This window comes from Zeus faber, assembly GCF_960531495.2.
Source record: "Zeus faber genome assembly, chromosome: 6".
Taxonomy (NCBI): Eukaryota; Metazoa; Chordata; class Actinopteri; order Zeiformes; family Zeidae; genus Zeus; species Zeus faber.
The window spans coordinates 4,675,093-4,699,011 of NC_137201.1; the positions used below are offsets into that span (position 1 = coordinate 4,675,093).

Below are 23,919 nucleotides of genomic sequence, written 5' to 3' on the forward strand. Positions count from 1 at the left end.
ATGAGGATTGTGATATTTCTCAGTCCAGGTCGTGTTGGAGCGTGTACAACTGGTCGTACAGTATCACACCCTCACTGTGCTACGATGGAGGAGTTGTGTCACTGTGAGCGCCGTCAAACGTTTATACGCCTCAAAAACACATGTTGATACACACGAGGCTTTTCTACATACTCTCGATATTTCTAACTGGGATTGTTGTTCATAACGGTGCTAACGTCTTGTAAGTGAAATACTGTTGCAGTATAACTGTAAATCATTCTGCCGGGGATCCCCCAAGTTGTGTAAAGGCAAAAACCTCCACGTTTGAAAAGCCAATCGTGCCCGCCATTTTTTCCCCCCATAGACGTGTCGACGCGTCGCTCGCAACGTGTTTTTTGTCGTGTCGCTTCCCGGGAATATTTTTGCTGCCGCGAATTTCGATTGAATTTAAAGATGGCGAAGCCACGGGGCAAGGACGGAAATTCTTGGAATGAGATAATGAATGAATGAAGAAATGAATCCTGTACTCGTCTTCCTCAGGCCAAGCTGCCCAATCTGAAAGACGTGGACGTCCGCTACACGGAGGCCTGGTGATGCGCTGCAGCAACACACACACACACGCGCGCCCGACACATTGTGGAGACGCCGGCCGAGCGGTGCTGCGCTCGTCATCATCAGCATCAACATCCTCGTCCTCATCACCGGTTGGGAAACTATTTTAACGGCCCGGCCACGATGCGAGGAAGACCTTCGTGTCTTCATCCCAAAACGAGGCGTGGGACCTCTTGGGGGATGTTTTTGGTTTTTTTTTGGCAGTAAAATGTCGTTCAACTCCCACCGTCGCCCCTTTTTAAAAAAAACAAAAAGAAAAAAAAAAATCTATATTTCTAGATGAGAAAATTCTTTAACGTCCCTGTTTTGTCCACACACACACACACACACACACACACACGTCATCATTACCGGAGGACAGCCGTGACATGAGGATGAGCCCCCCCCCAGTTGATGAATCCAGTGGTCTTCAGGCCTTCTCTTCTTCTCTTGTTTGAATGACGTGCGTGTGTTGGGTTGTGTTTAAAACTCTGTCAGGTCACATGACATGAAGCTGGACAATGCAGGTCACATTCCAGTCCCTTTTTGATATGATCTCTTTGTCCCAGATCCAGATGTAGCTCTCTCACTTTATCTCTCTCGCGCTCTCTTAAAAGGCACGTTCAGCCGTGGTCCTGGTCTGTGGTGTTTGTTTTTTTGGTTTTTTTTTGTTTTGTCTTGTTTTTTTTCCCCCTCCAAGTTCTGATTCTGTTCTTTCCCTGCCTCTCGTTTTCAAGCTCCTTCACTGGCTGACGGGAAAAAGTTGCAAGACCGTGTCAAACAATTCCTTTTTATCAACTGAAATTTGCATGTTTCCAGACATCTACGGTTTCATATATATACTGTATATACTGTGTGTGTGTGTGTGTGTGTGTGTGTGTGTGTGTGTGTGTGTGTGTGTGTGTGTGTGTGTGTGTGTGTGTGTGTGTGTGCGCGCAGTATGTATATGTATTTATGCATGTGTGTGTATACAGTATGCGTGTGTGTATATGTATATGCGTGTGTGTGTGTGTGTATATGTATATATGCGTATATATATATGCATATATATATATATATATATGCATATGTGTGGGTGTATATATGCATTTGTATATATGTGTATATACGCATATGTATATATGTGTATCAATCATTTTGGGATACACTGCCCTCTTCAGACAGAAAAACAAACTTGACTAAATAGACATTTCTTTTTCCCTTTGACTTCCTAACTAGTTTTTTTTAGTGTACATAATAGTGACCCTCCTCCCCCGTTATTTAACGTAGAACAGCCACTCAGTGTCTCGCTGGTCTGGGACTGCCTTTCTATTTATGAGTTCCCTTTTTTTTTTGTTTCTAGAACGTCCTGTTGGACTCTGGCACTCTTGCAAATTGTCACAATTAGTTTTTGTTGTGGGTTTGTTTTTGTTTTTTTTGTGACACGGAACAAAGAGACGCATCACCAGCTCAAAGTTTGTACATTCTCAAAGTTTGCCACAATGTTTTCGGCTCCTTTTTACAATTGGAGGGTTGTTGTTCTTTTTTGGGGGGAAATATCTGGCCTTAGGAAGGACGCATGCCAAAACAAAAAAAAATGTCATCGAATCTATTTTGGTTTTTGTTGAGTGCACTTGTTTTTTTTTGGGGGGGGGGGGGGGGCTCAGCTTCCGTCTGGCGAGGTGCAAGGACTAACCCCTCAGCGATGGACGGATGGATTCATGGAAGAAACAGGAAACTTTGACTTTGAACATTTCACAGTAGCCAGAACGTGGACGGACACGTTTGGAGACGCGTGGGCGGGACTTCCTGTGCGGGAAGGGGTTTCTAGCCAGGCTCCATACTGTATATCCTTGTATTTGCAAGCATTTGTTGTTCTTTTTGGTTTGGTTTACAGAAGGAATCGGGGTTGAGTAGATACTCTTTTTATATATCTATATATACACGCGTCAAACAACCCGTTTCTTCGATTCGTTTTTGACTCGTTTGTCGTTGGGACGTTGATGCATGGGCCGCGTTTTAGGCTTCAGGAATCACACAGTACTCCAGAACGAACGCGAGTATCGAAGTCTAGAAGGGCCACATTTTTGACTCTTCGTGCCGTGGAAAAGTTGCCTTGGAAAGCGTCCAATTCAAGGCGCGCGGTATTAACGCAAGCCTGTGTGTAACATTTATTTAAAATGTTTATTTTTTATTTTATTTTTTAAGATGTTTAGTTTTGTGTTCATCTCCTGTATCAGTGGCCCTGCTAACGCGGCTACGTCGATGCGTTTGCACACACACACACACACACACACACTCACAATCACACACACACACCTGTGCCCTTTCTTTAGTCAGCTAAGTTGCCGGGGTCCATCCATTTTCCACTTTTTAACGTATATCCGTTGAGACGTTCTACGGGTTTCGGAGTTTGCCGCAACTCTTACTGACTGAAAACAGATCAACCTGATTAAATAAATAAAAAGGTTTTGGATGCCGTCCGTGCGGATTCATCGGGGTGCCGCAAGTTTGATCCCCGGAATTTGTAGACTCGGACGGTGTGGTCCGGTTTCCGAGACCCCCATGCTCGCTCTCTCTCATAGACTGTATAATCAGTTGTGTATATATCTATTCCCCTCCTTCTTTCTGGTCTCTACGTCCTCCTTCTCTCCCCCTCTCAGGGGGCGGGGCTGCAGTCGTTGCCTTCGTCTTCAAAGGATGCGTGCGCGCGTTTGGTTTAAAACTTAGATTTTATTTTTTTTTTAATCGTATCGTCCTTTATTTCCACACAAAGTGCACTGTAACCCGAAGTCGTCATTTACAATGTTGTTCAGTGGGTAATATCTTTTTGACGAATGTTCTGTTTAGAAGTGTTTTTGTTTTTCTTTCGATTCGATCACTTTAAACCATGTGTTAGTCTTTCGTGTCGTTTATTGGTCTTTTGTTTGTTTTGTAATAGTGCTCATTTGTTTTGCAACGGTTTTGAAATAACGCGCAAAAAGGGCCTGATCACTAGCAACAACCCCACAGCAACCACTGCGTCTTGGAGCGGCTTGCCCGCGGCGCCCACTAGTGGTCAAAGATGCAAGATTGCGATCTCGAAAAAAGTGGTATTACTGTTATAGGGACGAATGATTGTTATAGAAATGTATAACTGGCTTGTTTGAATTCTCATATCCTTTTATTTTTTGTTTTGTTTTTGTTTTTCATATCCTGTGGAGCTCACTGCGCTTTGCTTTCAATTTCTGTTGCCCCCCCCCCCAAAAAAATCCCCCCCCTTTCTCTCTCGATATCAGTGGATTTTTATTTTGTCCAATTTTGTAAAGAATTTCTACCATTTAAATTTGTGTCCGACTGCGATTTTAGTCTTAATGGTTGTTGATAATGGGGGAGGGAGGGGGGTCGCAGTCAAAGACATGACAGACTGAAAAGAAGAAGGAAAAAAAATAATCGATTTCCTACTATTCATCAAAGTTGGGAAAAAAATTGGGTTCCTTCCGGTTTCTTTTGGCAGCTAAAAAAAAAAACAGCCGCCCCCAACACTTGTCCCTCTCTCAATCTTTCTCTTTCTCTAGTTGTTTTTCTCCGCGTCGATCTGCCCCCCTCCCCCAGCTTGTTGGGTTATTATTATTATTATTATTATTATTATTATTATTATTGCTGCTGCTACTGCTCTGTGGCTGTTGTAATAAGAAAAAAAAAAAGACAAAATGATCTTCAACAGGAAAAATAACAATGATGTGAAATTATTTCAAATCAAAAATAAACAAAAAAAAAAACAAAGCTGTCTGAATAATGTTTGGAAAAGGTGAGAACCTGGGGGGGGTTTGGTCGCTTTTCAGAGCCGAAAATGGTTAAGGGTATGTCCACAGGCTTCATTCACTGGGCTTACTATGTAAATGTGTTTCAAAATTATCTACACACTATAGAATTTGGAATGAGCAATCTATTTACCTACTTGAACACACAAACCTGCTGCTTGCTATGTACTGTAGGGCTGTATGAACCGCCCTCTATCAAACTGATATGGTGATAATACTTACTTAACTATTTAAATATATCCCCAGATGCATTTGGGGCAATGTATGATAGTGGGACATAGACTACAATGAATTTTTAATAGAAAAACATATTACTAGTACAGAAAAAGAAAAATAGGCAAAAATGGAAACTAATATAACTGCTTTATTAGACTGCTTGATTCTTATTGGTCAGTCAACCATCAGTTATTTCTAAATGATGTCCGCTGATCTGTTAATAACAGCCATTGCCACTGGCAACAAACCCCTCATGACACTGCCTACACGCTAATACTAACATCAGCTAGAGGCGCCATCTTGTGACACTACGTATAAAATACAATGGAAGACTGGAAGAGATGAACGCAATATCAAATTCCCCAACTTCCCACTCGGCTCATTTGGGTTATTTTGCCGATAATGACCAACCAGCTACACATTACATATCCAGTCTAGGAAACACCCAGTGGGCTGTGTCATGTTGACTCGAGGGTCATATGCCCACAGACAGGACGTTCCCCATTCCTGTTTTAGGACAACGCATAAAAAGCAATTGGAAGCATTGTGCGGCTGAGTTTTCAATTTAAAAAAGGCTACATACATATGATGGTAGAAGAAACCACAAGTCAAAACTGTTCTTCCCATTTAATTCGATGGTGTTGTTTTGTCAATCGCTTTTCCTTTATATGTTTCACATATGGAGATTATCCTCCTTTGAATGAGACACTGATTTATTATAAATGAAAACTTAATAAAAAAAACAGTTCTCCTCCAAAGAGTAAGGAGTAAGTAAAAAATTTGCTGTTGGTCCTCGGCCTTTTGGATTGAGAGAAGTTGAGACAAGAATAGTTTATTGACTAAATGCGACAAAAAAGGTTGACCTTGGCTGCACTTAGAACAGCAGTATAAATTAGGTAATTAGGCTACGCGAGAGAGAAAGAAAGAAAGAATTGAAATATGTGCTCAAATTGATTTCTTCATAAAATGAAGTGTCTCTTCCTATTTTTTTTCAGGTGACATTTAGAAATGTAAGCAGGGGTTTTCAGACAACAAAAAATAAAACCTTCCGAATGCACCAGTGGAGGGAAGACTGGATGACCACTAGTGTGCAGCGGTGCAGTCATGAAGTCTGTCGCATATTGTTCGTGAGATCATCATCACCGGGATTCGCGAGGAGGCTGTTGTGTGATAAGCATCTACAAAAGTCCGCAAAGATTCCACTTCCGCTGGAAGTGGAATATCAAATGTTTCAGGGTTTCCAGACGGTTTCTTGAGAGTGTCTCAGGAGTAGAACTTGCTGTTATCAATTTTCTTCTCCTTCAACCTTGAGTACAAAGAGGAAAGAAGAAGGTGAGTGAACTAAACTCTGTCACATTTGATATTGTTGGGATGATAAAAATGGATTTTTTAATGTATTTATATTATGGCCTTCAAACGATCAAATTATACATATATGTCAACGATTTAAATTATTAATAAAAAATAGTTTAACTGTGTAATCGTGATTATTTGCACCACTATCATGCGATTAATCTCGATTAATCACATATCATTTTATTTTTTATTCATTATTTGAATCATTGAGATACATATATATGCAAACTTTGACAAATTTGTTGATACCCTTACAGCCATTGATTAAATTAAAAGTAATTTTCTCATGTATAGCTGCATGCCTTTGGTATATCATAGAGTAAAGCAGAGAAACTGTTAAAAGAGACTGTTAAATTATTGCTAAAGAGATCAATTATATTCTAAAATGGCCTGGACAGATTTGTTGGTACCGCTTAGAAAAAATAATATATAATTGGATTATAGTGATATTTCAAATAAACTGATTCCTTTAATTGGTATCACACATACCATCTCCAAGCAGCTTGATGTTCCTGTACCTACAGTTGCAAATATTATCAAGAAGTTTAAGGTCCATAGGACTGTAGCCAACCTCCCAGGACACAGCCACAAGAGGAAAATCGACCCCAGATTGAACAGAAGGATAGTGCGAATGGTAGAAAGAGAGCCAAGGACAACTTCCAAGGAGATACAAGCTGAACTCCAAGGTCAAGGTACATCAGTGTCTCATCGCACAATCCGTCACTTTTTGAGTGACAGTGGGCTCCATGGAAGAAGACCAAGGAGAACTCCACTTTTGAAAGAAGAACATGAAGAAGAGACTGGAGTTTGCTAAAAATACATATTGACAAGCCACAATGCTTCTGGGAGAATGTCCTTTGAACCGATGAGTCAAAACTGGAGCTTTTTGGCAAGTCACCTCAGCTCTATGTTCACAGAAGAAAAAATGAAGCTTTTCGAAGAAAAGAACACCATACCTACTGTAAACATGGAGGAGGCTTGGTTATGTTTTGGGGCTGCTTTGCTGCGTCTGGCACGGAGTGCCTTGAATCTGTGCAGTGCACAATGAAATCTCAAGACTATCAAGGCATTCTGGAGTGAAACATACTGCCCAGTGTCTGAAAGCTCTGTCTCAGTCACAGGTCACGGGTCCTCCAACAGGATAATGACCCAAAACACACACAGCTAAATGCACCCAAGAATGGATAAGAACAAAACATTGAACTATTCTGAAGTGGCCTCTATGAGCACTGATCTGAATCCTATCGAACATCTATGGAAAGAGCTGAAACATGCAGTCTAGAGAAGGCAACCTTCAAACTTGAGACAGCTTTGCTGAGGAGTTTGCTCAGGAAGAGTGGGCCAAACTACCTGCTGACAGGTGCACAAGTCTCATTGAGAGCTACAGAAATTGCTTGATTGCAGTAATTGCCTCTAAAGGTTGTGCAACAAAATATTAGATTAATGGTCCCATCATTTTTGTCCATGCCATTTTCATTTGTTTTACTATGTAAAATATTTTTTGAATCAAAAGCAAAGTTTGATATCTATTAAATATGGAATAAACAATGATGGATGCCAATTACTTTTGTGGGTTTCAAGTTATTTCAGAAAATATTGTGGGTTCTTTTTGTTTGTGGAAGGGTACCAACAAATCTGTCCAGGCCATTTTAGAATATAATTGATCTCTTTAGCGATAATTTATCTCTTTTCACAGTTTCTTTGCTTTACTCTGACATACCAAGGGCATGCAGCTATGCTATTGATATTATATATATACACTGTATGTACTGTATACAAGTATACATATGTGAAAACGATACATATGTCAAAAGATTAAAATAATTCATAAATAAAATAAAATAATTATGATTAATCGCAATTTTTAAATGTACCCATATTTGTTTTCAAAAGCAGTGCACCGAGTTGCCATACTCTAATCTGGGCCTTGGATCATCGGACCGCACCTCTGCTTGTCGTTGGTACTGGGCTCTCGGGTGAGGCCGGTTCGGGGGCCGCCGCGCTGGAGGTTGGGGTGCGTGTCGTACAGGAAAGGCTCGCCACCAAGCTCCACCGTCCTCTTCCTCAGCTGGCTGGAGGAAGAGTACAGCTCCTCCTCGGCTTTCTGAGGGGAGGGGTGACCGCGTGAGGTCCTCACTTTTAGACCCTACCCACACTGTGTGTGTGTGTGTGTGTGTGTGTGTGTGTGTGTGTGTGTGTGTGCGTGTGTGTGTTTCCTCACTCCAACTTGTTGTATGCTGATGTAGACCAACAGAGAGGCCAGCTCTAAGTTTTCGCTGTAACCGTTCTTCAGAGGCACCGATCGATAACCTGTCACACACACAAAACAGCAGTTTAGTTTGTGTGTACTTTTGTTCCAAAACGCCTGTCAAGTTTATCATATATTCTGTGAGAAAAGGTCCGTCGTACTAAAGCTCCCTCCAGGAATGCGCGAGAGTTGGTAAATCCCATGGACACGCAGAGCTAGACGTTTGCATATAGTGTATCAACGCTCAAATCGGGACAAAAGCAAGATTAAAAAAATGGGCGTGAAAGATTTCTCTCATTGAAATGCTGTGGAATGATGGCACCTTAAAGGACAGGTCGTCTATTTTTCAACCCGGGCCTTATTCAAATGTTGGTTCCCATCGTGTAACACTGTTCATAGCACAACCTCGCTAAAAACGTTACTGTTGGAATTCCCCTTTTTGAAAAGGTGATTTTATGTTTTTTCTTTTTTTTTTTTAAAGCTTAAACGTTTGCCCCATTGGAGGCGCTGAAGCACGATGAGAAGCTGCGGCAGAGCGGTAGGTTTCTAAATTGTAAAGCGTTCACTGAGGTTGTGGGAACCTGTCTTTTAACTAACATGTAACTACATCTACAAATATGAAAACGAAAACATTTTTTTTTTTACACCTGAGCGGATGCCCTTGACGGGAAACGTGGCCTGGGCCAGGAAGTTGGGGTCTGAGAACATGTCCTCCTCGTTGACCACGAAGCGCAGGAAGGTGAGCTCGGGTTCGCACACGGGCAGGACGGTCTGATCGGATGGGACCTTCCACACCGGGTTGAGACCGTTCTCACCTGGGGGAGAGAAAAAGTAAGATAAAGAAAAAAATCGATATTCTTTAGGTATATTGTACATTGCAATTTTTTATTATAATTGTTTTATTTCTAGGTTTATATTTGTTTATTATTTATCATTAGGTTAGCTGTATAATGAATCGATTTTTTATTGTTAGGTGTATTTCTATTGTTTAGCGTTCATTTTTAGGTTTATTGAATATTTTCACATTTCCTCGAGTTAATCTTGAGGTTTTTTTTGTATATTGCCAATTTGACCAAGATATCCTAGTTGAGATTTGAACCTGGATCCAATCCCTTATCCTTCTTACAACTTCCTATTGACCCTGCCCGCCACAGTTCCTTACGGTAGACCACCGTCTTGAACTTGCTGTCCTCCGTGTGGCCACAGAGCTCCACCTCCACGAAGGGGCTGGCGATGCTGCGCCCCAGCTTAGGGAGGTGCCTGGCGGCGATCACCTGCGCATGAGGAGGAAAGGTGTGTGTGTGGGTGGCGGGGAATATTTATGTGATTTTGAAATGAAAGCCAATGAACTAGGTCACAGTGTAATTTACTTAAATATATTCAATTTTAAAGGTCACTGATTGTGAAAAACTCACTTTTTCAGTGCTCGTGTACATACATTTGGGTCTCTGATGGGCCTACTAACATACAAACGTGAAATAATACAACCAAGTCAGTTTTTTGTGGGCTTCCAATGTCAGAAAACATGTGATTCAACAAGCCATTCAGAAAATATCTTTATTGTCATTGTACAAGTACAACGAAATGAATCCTCTGGATGTAACCCATCCTATACCTAGGAGCAGCTTGAGAGCTACCTTTGCAAAGGTGTGCAATTTTTTTCTCGCAAACACCGGGCCCGTAACCATTATGTCGAAGCTAAGAAGTAAGCATGGGAACTGCTCTCTTGGTGGCCGCCCAGACCAGGACATATACAGTGGGGCAAAAAAGTATTTAGTCAGCCACCAATTGTGCAAGTTCTCCCACTTTAAAAGATGAGAGAGGCCTGTAATTTTCATCATAGGTTCACTTCGACTATGAGAGACAGAATGGGGGGAAAGAATCCAGGAAATCACATTGTGGGATTTTTAATGAATTAATTGGTAAATTCCTCGGTAAAATAAGTATTTGGTCACCTACAAACAAGCAAGATTTCTGGCTTTCACAGACCTGGAACTTTTTCTTTAAGAGGCTCCTCTGTCCTCCACTCCTTACCTGTATTAATGGCACCTGTTTGAACTCGTTATCAGTATAAAAGACATCTGTCCACAACCTCAAACAGTCACACTCCAAACTCCACTATGGCCAAGACCAAAGAGCTGTCAAAGGCCACCAGAAACAAAATTGTAGACCTGCACCAGGCTGGGAAGACTGAATGTGCAATAGGTAAGCAGCTTGTTGTGAAGAAATCAACTGTGGGAGCAATTATTAGAAAATGGAAGACATAACAGACCACTGATAATCTCCCTCGATCTGGGGCTCCACACAAGATCTCACCCCGTGGGGTCAAAATGATCACAAGAACGGTGAGCAAACATCCCAGAACCACACGGGGGGACGTAGTGAATGACCTGCAGAGAGCTGGGACCAAAGTAACAAAGGCTACCATCAGTAACACACTACGCCGCCAGGGACTCAAATCCTGCAGTGCCAGACGTGTCCCCCTGCTTAAGCCAGTACATGTCCAGGATTGGGAGAATGTCATATGGTCAGATGAAACCAAAATATAACTTTTTGGTAAAAACTCAACTTGTCGTGTTTGGAGGAGAAAGAAAGCTGAGTTGCATCCAAAGAACACCATACCTACTGTGAAGCATGGGGGTGGAAACATCATGCTTTGGGGCTCTTTTTCTGCAAAGGGACCAGGACGACTGATCCGTGTAAAGGAAAGAATGAATGGGGCCATGTATCGTCAGATTTTGAGTGAAAACCTCCTTCCATCAGCAAGGGCATTGAAGATGAAACGTGGCTGGGTCTTTCAGCATGACAATGATCCCAAACACACCGCCCGGGCAACGAAGGAGTGGCTTCGTAAGAAGCATTTCAAGGTCCTGCAGTGGCCTAGCCAGTCTCAACCCCATAGAAAATCTTTGGAGGGAGTTGAAAGTCTGTGTTGCCCAGCGACAGCCCCAAAACATCACTGCTCTAGAGGAGATCTGCATGGAGGAATGGGTCAAAATACCAGCAACAGTGGGTGAAAATCTTGTGAAGACTTACAGAAAACGTTTGACCTCTGTCATTGCAAACAAAGGGTATATAACAAAGTATTGAGATGAACTTTTGTTATTGACCAAATACTTATTTTCCACCATAATTTGCAAATAAATTCTTTAAAAATCAGACAATGTGATTTTCTGGATTTTTTTTTCTCATTTTGTCTCTCATAGTTGAGGTATACCTATGATGAAAATAACAGGCCTCTCTCATCTTTTTAATTGGGAGAACTTGCACAATTGGTGGCTGACTAAATACTTTTTTGCCCCACTGTAGCTCCATCACCCCCCAGCCTCAGAGGATGGAAGAGCTGAGTGGATAAAGTTTATTTTTAATAGTAACGTCCCAGCTACAGTTGGCAAAAACCTGTCTGTGTGTGCTAACCACTTTCTGTCTTGTGAACGTGGAACAGTCCAAAAAAAAAAGAGGAATCAATACTAACTGTCGGTGAGAAAACTGTAGACGAGGGAAATTAAAGTATTTAAAAAATAATTGTGCTGTGTTTCTTTAACCGTTTAGCACTACTTTACTTGCTGCTGGGTCCACAATAACATTTACGGTATGAGGTTAGTTAGTTGAATGTTGGTAAGATGAACTCCATCTTATCAAGGAGGCACGGCCAGAAAGCCTCAACCAGTTCCGCAGTGGAGTGTGGGGAGCAGCCGGTGATTTACATTTACAGCTACAGATACAGAAACAGGCCGTCAAGAAAAGGACTGAAACAGAGGGGTATAGGTTATACAGTATGTTGCATGTTATGGTGTTATATATTATATGCATGGTAGAATGGCTAGAATGCATAACCTGAGTGGTATTTTCCAGTAAAAAACTTAATATGCATGTTTCAGGGACCTCAGAGACCTATATTAACTTGTTGAGAAAGAGTATAATCAGAGACCTTTAAAACCCAATCCTAAAGTGAAACCGTACAGTGAGGACGGCACCATCTACAGGTTGAAAACAGGTTACATCAAGTGGTAAATCCGATGGGCTGAAATTAATACATGAGTGATGTCACTGGCTATACACTGTGTATATATATGTATACAGTATACAGTGCAGGTCTCGACCCGCACCGGCGCAGCCGCTCCGACTTGGCCGATCAGCCTCATTCCCTTGTCCCGACAGTCCAAGGAAAACTCAACTTTCTCCAGTCCGCAGCGGTTGTACCAGTTTGTCACGGATTGTTCAAGGCCCCAGCCACCATTCAGAGACTCATGGATCGCGTCCTGTGTCCGCACCCAGCATACCCGCAGCCTACCTAGATGACGTAATTATTCATAGCGATTGCTGGGGGTGGCACATGCAGCATGTAGGCACAGTGCTAGAGTCCCTGAGGCGAGCGGGGCTTACCGCCAACCCTAAGAAGTGTGCTGTTCGGCGGAGGGAGGTACGGTATCTGAGGTACCACTTGGGTGGAGGACTGGTCTGACCCGAGATAGATAAAACCATGGCGGTTGCGAACAGTCCGAGGCCCAAGACAAAGAAAGAGGTAAAGCAGTGATTTGGGCTGGCCGGCTACTACAGGAGGTTTGTAGCTGACTTTTCAGAGCTGACCAGCCCTTTGTCTGACTTTACTCAAAAGGGTGCATCAGATCCGGTCCAGTGGACAGAGAAGTCCCAGCAGGCGTTTGAGAAAGTAAAATCAGCTCTCTGTGGGAAGCCAGTGCTGTTTACACCTAACTTTTCTCTAACTTTCTGCCTGCAGGCTGATGTGACGGACAGAGGGCTGGGGGCAGTGTTGTCCCAGCAGGTTAAGGGGGCCCAAACGGTGCTGTACGTCAGCCAGAAGCTCTCCGAACGGGAAATGAGGTACAGCACGGTCGAGAGGGAGTGTATGGCCATTAAGTGGGCTGTCGGCACCCTCCAGAATTAAGTCCTGGAACACCCTTCGGTATCGGATCCTGAGAGAAACTGAGATATGCAGACTTTTGTGCTAAAACAGTGTCACTTGCCATCTTTAATATGATAAGTGACAAGCCGGGGTCTGCAGGTTACAGCGCGGGCTTCGTCCTGCACCGGCACAGCTGTTCCGATTCTGCCGATCAGCCCGTTGCCACTGATTGGTCTTTGTTGGCTGGTAGAGTTTTTCTTATGTGTTGTTTGTCTTGCAGTAAGGGACGCGTGGTGCAGGATCAGAGAGTCTGTGGACCAGATCGCCAGTCGGACCCTAATGCACACTAAGAACTCTGATTGATCATTTGTGATCATTTATGATTAAAAAAAACCCTGCCCGTTCCGCAACTCACTGCCAGGAAGTCTCTGTCTCCCTCCCAGAACCCGTGTCTGTGGACAGAGCTGTCCTTTAAAGCTGATCTTTAAAAATCTATTGTGTGGCAGTATGTGTAAGTCTGGCGGAGGCTCCACTCACGTTGAGTATTCCACTGTTCCCTGGGAACACAGTAACACACCTCACCTGGGGGGTCGGGGCGGAGGAATCCCCACAGAGGGGCTTCCCAGTCCCATCGATGGCCACCCAAGATGATTTTCCGCTAGAGCAGTCGCGGGACAGAGCTGTCCACATTGATCTTTAAAAAATAACTTCTATTGTGTGGCTCCACCACGTGGCTCTACTGATGTTGAGTATTCCACTGTTCCCTGGGAACACAGTAACGCACCTCACCTGGGGCAATACTGTAAGGTGTGATGTACTTCGGCATAAATATTTGTATTTCTATTGGAAAAGTACCATCTCACTTGTCAGGATTTTTTTGGGGCCCAGGAACTATTCAAGTGGAATCATTTTAAAACACACACAAACGCTAAATGATAACGCTAAAAGGTGGAGAGGATCGAGCGCAGACGTACCCTAAGGACGATGTTAAACTTCACCTCCTTCCTCTCCTGGTGGGGGTCGTAGCTGTCGGAGCGCATCATCTCCGGCTGCAGCACGTAACCCGTCCGTCCGTTCAGACTGAAGAGGGCGCTGTTCAACTGGGTGTATTTATCTGACGCGCGCACACACATATACACACACACACACGTCTAAACATCAGCCTATTTCAAATAGTCCAGTCCGTACGACACTTTCTGATCTCTTCGTGCCCCAATTTATCTGAGCACTACAAATGTTGACGGACTCACCGGCGGTCTGGAAGTTGAGCGCCACCATGTGGCAGCCGACAGCCCACAGGGGGTAAGGGTCATAGTTGGAGGATTCTACGCGCTGGCCCTTGGGGTAGATGCGGCTCAGGGCCTTGCAGTTGTACTCCAGGAATTTCTGGGTCTGGCCTTTTCCAGGCGTCTTGTTCTCAACAAAGGAGCGCACCTCCTTGTAGTTGTAGCTGTCTGCGGAGGGACCCGATATAACCATTGAGGAGCATCATAACTTGTAAAATATTGTACCCGATTACAAGTAAATGCATTGACTAACTCAATTATTCGAGAATGTGTAAAAAGTATTGTAATTTAAAATTACAAATTGTTTTTGATTGGATGAAGTATAACAATAAGTGGACTGGATGAAGCTTCACACTTATTGTTATACTACAGCAAATTATTATTATCATTATAGGGTTTGTTCGCCATGCTACTCCTCCCAAGGTTTTCGAGCTACTGTGTCGCAGCTTGATCCCAATTGGGTTGCTCTTAATTTGAGGTTTTCGAGAAAATCCAGTTTTAATGACAACAGTTTTAAGTACTTTCATTACTTTTAAGAGACATATGGTCCTCGCCTCCAGTAATAAGATTTAAGTCAGTACTGAAAGGTTTATCAACCAAATTATCAAATGTTGACACTCAAATCAAATAAAACAAATAAGCTAATTTACTCCAGACACTGTTCGCTGACTGTTGTTATCATGTTGCCTTGGTCTTTGCTTTTGAGCATCATCGAGTCCAATTGGTGAGAATGAATTTAAGTTTTAAGAGCTATTTTTTGAAGGGGACGAGACAGTCACTCAGCAGCGACTGGAGGCTGTTAATGTTGTGGATTAAATGATTATACTAACACTTCAAATGGAAATCTGGATCATCTGTGTTGGGTGGATTATACTTCCAGTCGCATTATTTCTTTCAAAACTGCAACCTTTATTGTTCCAACATCCGGTTTAGCCTCTTCTTCACTCCAAGATGGTCACTTTCCTTTCTCCGACATATGTCTCCTTCTGATCAATATATTTATTTATTAGTTTTGTCGAGCTTTGTATTCTTGCCGGGAGTGGTGGACCCCGCCACCAGCATATAAAGGAAGCGCATGCATCACGTAAATATACTGAATGGCTGTTTCTTAAAAAGGATTGTATAGGCATAGGATTGCATTAATTTAAAAATAAAAATCTCACTTTAAGTGTGCGTAGTATTACAAACTAAGAGAAATACTCAAGAAAGTACAGGTACTCCTCACTTGACAACTGAGTTCTGTTCCTTGTACCAGGTCGTTAAGCAAATTGGTCGATAAGCGAGGTCCCGTGTTATTTCACGGTAAGGGGGCGTGGCGATTGCGATCGCTAGTGTAGTGAATACTGACAGACTAACTGAATGAGATGAGTGTATATGGTATATATAGTGTATATAGTATATATAAATTATATAGGATATACAGTGTATATAGTATATATAGTGTACTGTTTATAGTGTATATAGTATATCTAGTTTATATAGTGTATATAGTATATCTAGTACACTATATATACTATATACCCTATATATACTTTATATACGTTGTACCTTTAAGTGCATACAAACCCACAGAAGATCTGCACTTTAAGCGAAAATGTAAGTAATGTATGCTTGCTTTCGCACATTGTAAGTTTGTTTCAGTGTGCATTCTCTGTCTGTACCAAAGCGGTCCTTCTCCTTGCTACGAGGCTGACAATACACCACCAGGTCAGACATCTCCATGGCCACCACACCGCGTTTCGCCACTTCCTCCTGCTGCTTGATCTGTGGTGGAGAGAAAAAAGCCACTTCCTGTTAACTGTAACAACAGAGACAGACCGAGGGCAAACTCTTGATCTGAGTCACTTTCAATTTGAACAAAATAATTTCCTCTTGGTGTCATGACCTTAAAGCGGAACGCATATGTACAATGTATCACACCTGAACACATCAGATGCAGTATGTATCCTTCATTTCTATATTTTTGTTCATCTCTGTGTGAGGTTTTGAAGCAAGCAGAGTAGGGCATGTTTTAAATTATTGGAGGATGATCCTCTCCACAACAGAAACTATCTCGGCCTATGTCTCTTGTAAATAGTAATGGTGAACGTAGTGACCACTCAAACTAAAGTTATGAGTCCGATTTTACACCCAATCAATGTGTCGTGAAAAGGCTGTAGTCACTCGGTTTTCTTTAATCCGAACCTTATCATCCAAATTTATCATCAACCTAACCAGATTATTTTTAAAGTGCAAAGGGATCTACTAAAGTATCTGTTGTCTAGGAATGTAAGGGTATGAAATTTCACAGTACAGTATGTACTTGTTGGTGGTTGGTTGGTTGGTGTCTATATCAAAAAAGAAAAACACATGGTAAAGCCTCTGATGCAGCATAGCACTGGAAGGTGCTTGTCAGGGCTCTCAACATCTTGTTTGCATTTGTAGGGGCTCCGCCATCTTTGTTTACACTTGTTCCCATGCGCGCGTAAGGAACGTAAAGCACCGTGTCGTAAAATATTGGTGTTAGGCAATTCTGCCTCTGATTTGTGAACATGGTGCTTGCAATAGTACCTAGATGCAGACAAAATGGGAAAATGACTAATTGGATGGATTATTACAACATTTGGCCGTCGGCTACCACGCAGTGGCAACATGAGGTGAATGTGAATTAAAGTTTATATTCAATTTTGCAATATAAATTGATACTGTGGGCAGGGTATTACAGGAAAGGCTACAAGGCTACGCGGTATAAGCTGCGCGTATACCTTAAAATGGTGTACTGTTACATCCCAACTGTTGTCAAATACATATTTGAAACTGTACAGCTCCAAGTTACTGGCCTCCTGTTTGCGCTTGTACTGCTTGTTGATCTCCTGCTGGGTGATGTCCCAGGCCACCTGGTACCACTCAAACAGCTCCTCCAACGAGTGGGCTGCTAGGTCGAACTGGAGGCTGTCCTGCTCCTTGTCCTGCAGGCTGATCACGTGGGACTTGCCGTTCTTACCGTTGGTCACTGGAAAGATGGATGGAGAGAGAGAGAGAAAAAGAGAGAGTGAGAGAGATGTTCAGTGTTTCGACAACTTCAAAATTCAACGTTGTACATTTGCCAGCTGGCTAGGATGAGCTACTCACGGTTTTGGATGTTACACTTGGAGATGTCCACGATGCCTTTACAGAGCTCACCCAAGGGGTTGTCTTCCATTTCCTGTTGTGTGACATGGATGAAAGATGGCAAATTTGGCCACACAACACTCTTTTCCTATTGAGGGACTCTCAGATACAGACAATGGTACCCCAATGGTAATGGGTGAGAAATAAATTCTGTGTTTTATCAGCCCGCAGTGGTATCGTATCTCCGTGAAATCAAGAAGCTTATGAGTCAAAGAAGTTCTGGTCCACACCTTCTCTTTGGTTTCTGGTTTAGTATTACTGGAAACTTCCTCCACGTAGTTGGCGGGAAAGAAATGTTGCAGCTTCCCCCCGTGGTCCCCTTTCCACCTGCAAGGGGCAGAATAGTAAACTGTTGTGTTAGAGGTCTCCAGGGGACTGAAAAAGCCTTGCACCTGACCTGAAAAAGATGACGATTATCTGATGCATGTTGAGTTTCAGTTGAGCTGTGACTTACAGCTGTTTTATGAGGTATTGCAAATTATCTCACCAGCCGTTGTTCTCCTTGGACACGTTGTGTATCAGAGCTCCCTTGGTGAAAGTCAGCTCGTCAGGCTTCTCTGCCTGGTAACGGTACAGCGCCTTTACCGTATTCTGGGGCTAGGGAAGGACACACACACGCCGCTATTTTCACACATACAGTGCATCAACATCTTATAGAAAGTCAGTAGAAACAGTCCAAGGGGTACGCACCAGTGAAGGTTCGATCTCATTGGGCTCAACGTAGGTCTTGATGTCATACAGAGAGGCGCAGTCTCTCTCCTGAGAAGACAGAGTTAATAGTTGGGCCCCGCCTATTAATCCCAGATGATGTCAGTATCAGGAATAATGTTTGATTGTGTAGGTCATTCCACTGTCTGTTCACCAACATATTTGCCTCTATGAATTCCCTGGTGGGCATTTTCTGCCCAACAGAATTATAGTAATTTTTATGTTTGTGTAGGTCATTCCAAAAAACACATTGTGCTTGTGAACACCCTGTTCTGGCACACGCATCATCGATACTATTCGAGAGGGAGACAGGTGCGCAAAATGTGCCCCAATCTCTCCCTCTCCACTCCGCCCTCCAGGGATGGTGCGCTAGGCGGCCGCCTATCTCACCCATAGGAAGAGTGCCAAAAGGTGATCGTCCGCCAAAAACCGATCAAAAAGTCATCAGCATCTACCTGGTCAATGAGACGTTATTTGTGCCTCAAAATGACTTGGTTTCATTCATGATGGTTATATTTTAAAGATCATAGCACACTAAGTTATTTTTACCCGTAGAAATGTTATTAAAGGGCCAAAACAAGTACCATGTCGTTTTCCCCTTGCCAAAAAGTTATTGCAGCTCCTACCTTGTGACTGCAAGGTTGTTTCTACCTCAAAATGACTTGATTTCACCCTTGATGGTTATATTTGACAGGTTATAGCCCACCCAGTCCTCTTTACCTGTTGAAATGCCTTTAAATGGCCAAACAAATAACATGTTGTTTTCCCCTTGTCAAAAACTGATTGCAGCTCCTACCTTGTGACTGAAAGGTTGTTCATGACACAAAATGACTTAATGAGGGTTATATTTGACAGATTATAGCCCACTCAGCGGACGGCAACCAGTTTTTGGCGGATGATCATTTTTTGGTACGACACCGGCCTTGGCCTTGGTTAGATTATGTAACATCGAAAAAACACATTTTTATTTGAAGGCTTTGCGATTTGATTAATCGTTCAGCCTTATTTAACACTGCATCTAAATATGAAATGGATGCATGGACAGAACCTTAGACATACTCCCAATTGAATGACCTATACTGTAGGACTCTGGTCTTGTTAGCCACAAACTCACTGCCTGGGAACATTGCCAAGATGGGGGCCGAGTGTACAGACTTGACTTTGTACCAGCTTGCTTTAGTTCAGGCTGTGGTGTTTCTGCATAAGCTTGTCATGGGATCCATGAATTACATTACATTTAGCAGACGCTTTTATCCAAAGCGACTTACAATTACTCAAGTCAAGCCTTCCTAACTTAACCGCAACCTCCATCAAAACATAGTTCTCACAACCCTTTTATGCATGAAACTTTGTCGGCAGAGTTTGTGTGATGACAGAGCAAAAAACGAAAACCTGGAGATGCCAATGCCAAGCTTAAAGGCCGCATCCAGCCCATATCACTTCCTGCTTTCCCCCTCAATTCAAACAGGAAATAGGGGTTTAGAGGTTCTTGGCTGAACGTCACATAAGCATTACTATGGCCACAAATGATAAACAAAGAAGATTCTCACCAACACTGTAATACTAGCTAGTTTTAATAATGGGGAGTAGCAACCACTCAAATAGACATTTTGAGTTGGCAGACTTTTCAAAAGGCTGTCAATTTTGGGTTTTCTGTTCTAGAGCAGAAAGTTCTGCTGAAAACCATGCAGGATTCTGTTCCCTTCAAAATTCTGTAGATCACTATGCATTAACGACCTATAAATATGTCATGAATAAAGCACAGGTTTTCTATTTTATAATTTTCCAAAATGTTTGGCCTTATAGGGACAAGACCAACACCACAATCAACACTTGAAGAGATTACAGCGATCTGGCATTGTTCTTATACAGTTTTATGTTCATTCATTTGAATGTCTCTGCCAGAACACGTAAACAATTACAATATTCATATGATCACATTACCATATATTCACAGCAAGAGGATTACCATACCCTATATTCATAGCTCTGACTCTACAGTATCTCTCTCAAACATGTCTGACAAAGTAGAGGAAAGTTCTGTTCTAAAGTGCTGCAATGGACTGGAAAAGAAAGTTGAATACATGTGAAATTTGGCTTACACACACACACACACACACACACACCACACAACACTGTAACTAAAAGGATTCTCCTTTTTTTTTGTTTGTTTCTTGTTCTAAATGCCTGTATTCGCTGCAAAATGTTACGTTTCACAGTGAGTATACTGGTGCCTTCAAACACCCTCCCATTTCTTACAGTCCGTGATTTCTTATATCTCTATCTGTCTCTGTCTTTCAGACACACACACACACACACACACACACACACACACACACACACACACACACACACACACACACACACACACACACACACACACACACACACACAGTTGTCTGCTCACTGTGCTGAAGCGGTACACCAACTCAGGGGTCACCGGGTATCGCAGTTTGATCTTGCGGTACAGCGGCTTCTTCCGGAAGTAGTTGACCAGCTCCACCAGGCTCTCGAACTCTGTGGTGGTGCCCAGGAGGTAGACGCCGTTCTCCTTCTGGATCCGGCAGTGTTTGACTTTGCTGTCTCCCCTTAGGATAAGATTGGATTGGATTAGGTTATTTATCCAAGCGGAAAATTGTAATAAGATGTCAATATATAGTCCAGTATCTGAGGTGGAATATTGAAAATGATAAATTACAATAAAATGCAGTATCGCTGCAATAAAAGGATAACATTTGCAAAAGATTATTGAATAATATAGACAACAAAAACAGTAAGCACAATGTGCATTTGTGTAATATGTGTGTAATATGTATAATATACAATTTTATTATCAAAGTATATATAATATGTTGTTCTGTTACACATACCACTGTATAATATTGTAAAATGTCATATTTATTTACTATTATTATATACTAACTTTAGGAATTTCACATTTCACAGTTGAACTAATATTGCAATCCTTCGCTAGCCCAGAGTTGAAAATGTTCTCCGTAACGGGAGGTGGGCACGCTAGACAGGAGGTGGACACGCTAGGGCACGGTCGCATCCGGGGGGAGGGGGTCAGCGTGGTTGCTCTCTGGCCTCCTGTGCCCCTGGACCGATCCGGTCGCGACTCGCCTATCTCTCCCAGTGCCAAAAGTCATACTCAGTACATACACCACACAATAGACCAAGGGCTTGCAGGATGTGCGGGGTGCAAGCTATGTGGGTGGGGATGCAGCGGGCAGCTGCCTCTTGCTTGTCACGCCCCTGCCCAAGCGTGTTTCTCGTCTGTCCCAAAATTTTAATCCCACTCACATTAGCTTAGAACACATACACTCGCACACCAATCCTACTCCGAACAACACTCCACCGGACCAGAGTTTGCGGGGCAGGAGGGGTGCGAGTGATTCGGGTTTGACTTGCCTGAAGGACTTGCACCATCACACACGCACACACCACCACACCCACTTGGAGTGCACCCCAGCACCCTCCTGGTTGCATTCCTCTCCTTTCCTCCCTCATTTACTGCCATAACTATGACAGGAAGAGGCCACGTGACCAGTTGTAGTTCCAGTTTTCCTGGACCTAATTCACTGTTTTTCAATACATGTTGTCGTCCAATGTTCATGTCTTTGTGTAAATATTGTTTGTTTCTATGTTTATTTGTCTCACCCGTAGTGATTCTCCCCCTCTTGGAGTAGTGATCAGTTGTTTACAGACCCAAACATGATAAATAGTTCTCCAAAGAAGGGGGTTGGTGGTGGCTCTCCATAACCAAAAACTGTGCTCTTGTAATTGTACAGGTCATCCATAGTACAGAGTTATTGCAGCAGTTCTTGATGATTTAAGAATTAATAAAGAGTTGCATTGCAGGTTGAGAACTTGAACTCCACTTGCAGACTGTATGCCCAGCATGCTGGCAGCACAAGTCAAAAAAAAAAAAAAAAAAAAAATTTTTTCTCGGTAACAAACATCACATAATTTATAGAACTTAAAAGCTGGAATGTGAAGAGGTTTTTTCAGCACCTGAATGTGATGGCGTAGGAGTCTGTCTCTCCCTCGCGCTGTCTGATAAGGAATGCTCCATCTCTGGGGATCCTCAGAAGATAGTCCTCTGCCTGGCCCCTGCTCAGGTTACTATAGAACCACCTGCACAGCACACACATGTGAGGTTTAGGGTGTAAAAGTGTGTGAACAGTAGATGTATGTAAACATATAAATAAATATAAAATCTGCCTCTAGAAATCCATGAATAACCATTCTGAAATAAATCATGATTCTGCAGCTACATATGATATTCTCTGAAACAGATATCACAGACTGTCAGGGTGAAATGAGAGGAATTTTCCCAGCAAGCTGTCATGTTTTGACTAAACTGGGAGAGGGCGGATGAAAGGAAGGAAATGGGGAAAGAAGGAATGAAGGAATGGAGGGAGGGCACGAAGAAGGAAGGAACAGAGGTAGGGAGAAAGGAATGGGTGGAGGAAAGAATGAACAAAAGAGAGGAAGGAAGGAAGGGGGTGAAAGGATGTGAGGGAGGGAGGAAGGAAGGGGGGTGGATGGATGCAAGGAAGGGAGAAAGGAAGGAACTAACTAACTTATTAACTAATTAAGGAAGGAAGAAAGGAAGGGTGGAAGGATACAAGGAAGGAAGGGAGGTATGAACAAACTAATTAACTAACAAAGGAAGGAAGGGAAGGAAGGGATGAAGGAACAAAACGGGGAAGGGAGAAAGGAAGGAGGGATGAAGGAAGGAAGGAAAGAAGGAACAGAGGGAGCAAAGAAGGAACAGAAGGTGAGAGGGAGGAAGGAAGGAACAGAGAGAGAGAAAACAAGGAACAGAAGGAGAGAGGAAGGAAGGTGGGGAGGGACGGGTGAAGGAGGAAACGAGCAAACAAAAGTGGGACGAAGGAAGGAAAGAAAGAGGATGAACGTAATGTGGGACAAAGTAAGAAATAATTGGGGAACGGACTTTGAAAACTGGGTAAAGACATCCCCAAATGAAAAAAGGAAGGAAGGGAGGGAGGGTGGAGGAAAGGTGGGAAGGAAGTAGGGAAAGAAAGAAGGAAGGAAGTCCACTTTTTAACAACATTGTCAAATCATGTGTCCTTGGCTGGGTGACAGCAGCAGACCAACCCCTGGTGCAGGTGCGGTTCGGGCAGCGGCACGGCATCAGTGAGGCGCAGCTCGAAGTCCTGGCAGCGCAGCGGGCTGTCGCGGTAGTGCTGGATCAGAGAGTACAGGCAGGGGAAGTGCAGGTTGGTCGTCAGGTAGTAGTCAACGCCGGAGGAGATGCGACAGTGCTGGACCCTCCCGCTGCGCCTGCAGGAAGAAAGAAGAAAGTCGAGGTACATTCACGTTCGGTTCAATTTAAATTTTTGGTCACAGACATACAGTGGTGCACATACACAAGTGCACATTTTACGGCAAGTCATTTCAACATTTAATCCATCCGACGAACTTATCACTTTTTTAAAGTTACAAGTACTTATATTTTAGTTAATACTGTAGTTGCTATACCAATTATTACTAGTAACTATTTTAGTTTTATTAGTCAAAATGTTTTAGGTACTAGTACCTATTTATTATTTACCAGTAACTATCAAAATGTTTCTCGTAACAATTTTGACAATTCTGTCATTGAATCCTATGGGGCTCCTCTGTGTTTCAGAAATAAAATATTTGCCTCCGACTAGTATCTATTCTGATTGTTACTAGTATCTACTCCAATTTTGCTAGTCACTATTA

General features: G+C 42.7%; 2 protein-coding genes across 2 annotated transcripts in view; one reads left to right on the forward strand and one right to left on the reverse strand.

The window, feature by feature from the left end:
• cmip (c-Maf inducing protein) overlaps positions 1-2,059 on the forward strand; it is a 48,461-nt gene extending 46,402 nt beyond the window's left edge. Inside the window, exon 21 of the mRNA XM_080002766.1 lies at positions 520-2,059. Coding sequence (XP_079858892.1) covers positions 520-573 — 54 coding nt within the window. The 3' untranslated portion in view covers positions 574-2,059. The remainder of the gene's footprint in view (positions 1-519) is intronic.
• A 3,308-nt stretch (positions 2,060-5,367) lies between these two features.
• The window catches only part of plcg2 (phospholipase C, gamma 2), a 35,349-nt gene continuing 16,797 nt past the window's right edge, over positions 5,368-23,919 (reverse strand). Inside the window, exons 25-40 of the mRNA XM_080002348.1 lie at positions 23,308-23,493; positions 22,198-22,320; positions 20,591-20,771; positions 18,166-18,234; positions 17,963-18,072; positions 17,706-17,802; positions 17,437-17,509; positions 17,145-17,317; positions 15,987-16,089; positions 14,290-14,493; positions 14,014-14,153; positions 9,335-9,446; positions 8,820-8,987; positions 8,146-8,234; positions 7,871-8,028; positions 5,368-5,874 (exon numbers count right to left, since the gene is read on the reverse strand). Of these exons, the coding sequence (XP_079858474.1) occupies positions 5,832-5,874; positions 7,871-8,028; positions 8,146-8,234; positions 8,820-8,987; positions 9,335-9,446; positions 14,014-14,153; positions 14,290-14,493; positions 15,987-16,089; positions 17,145-17,317; positions 17,437-17,509; positions 17,706-17,802; positions 17,963-18,072; positions 18,166-18,234; positions 20,591-20,771; positions 22,198-22,320; positions 23,308-23,493 (2,029 nt within the window). The 3' untranslated portion in view covers positions 5,368-5,831. The remainder of the gene's footprint in view (positions 5,875-7,870; positions 8,029-8,145; positions 8,235-8,819; positions 8,988-9,334; positions 9,447-14,013; positions 14,154-14,289; positions 14,494-15,986; positions 16,090-17,144; positions 17,318-17,436; positions 17,510-17,705; positions 17,803-17,962; positions 18,073-18,165; positions 18,235-20,590; positions 20,772-22,197; positions 22,321-23,307; positions 23,494-23,919) is intronic.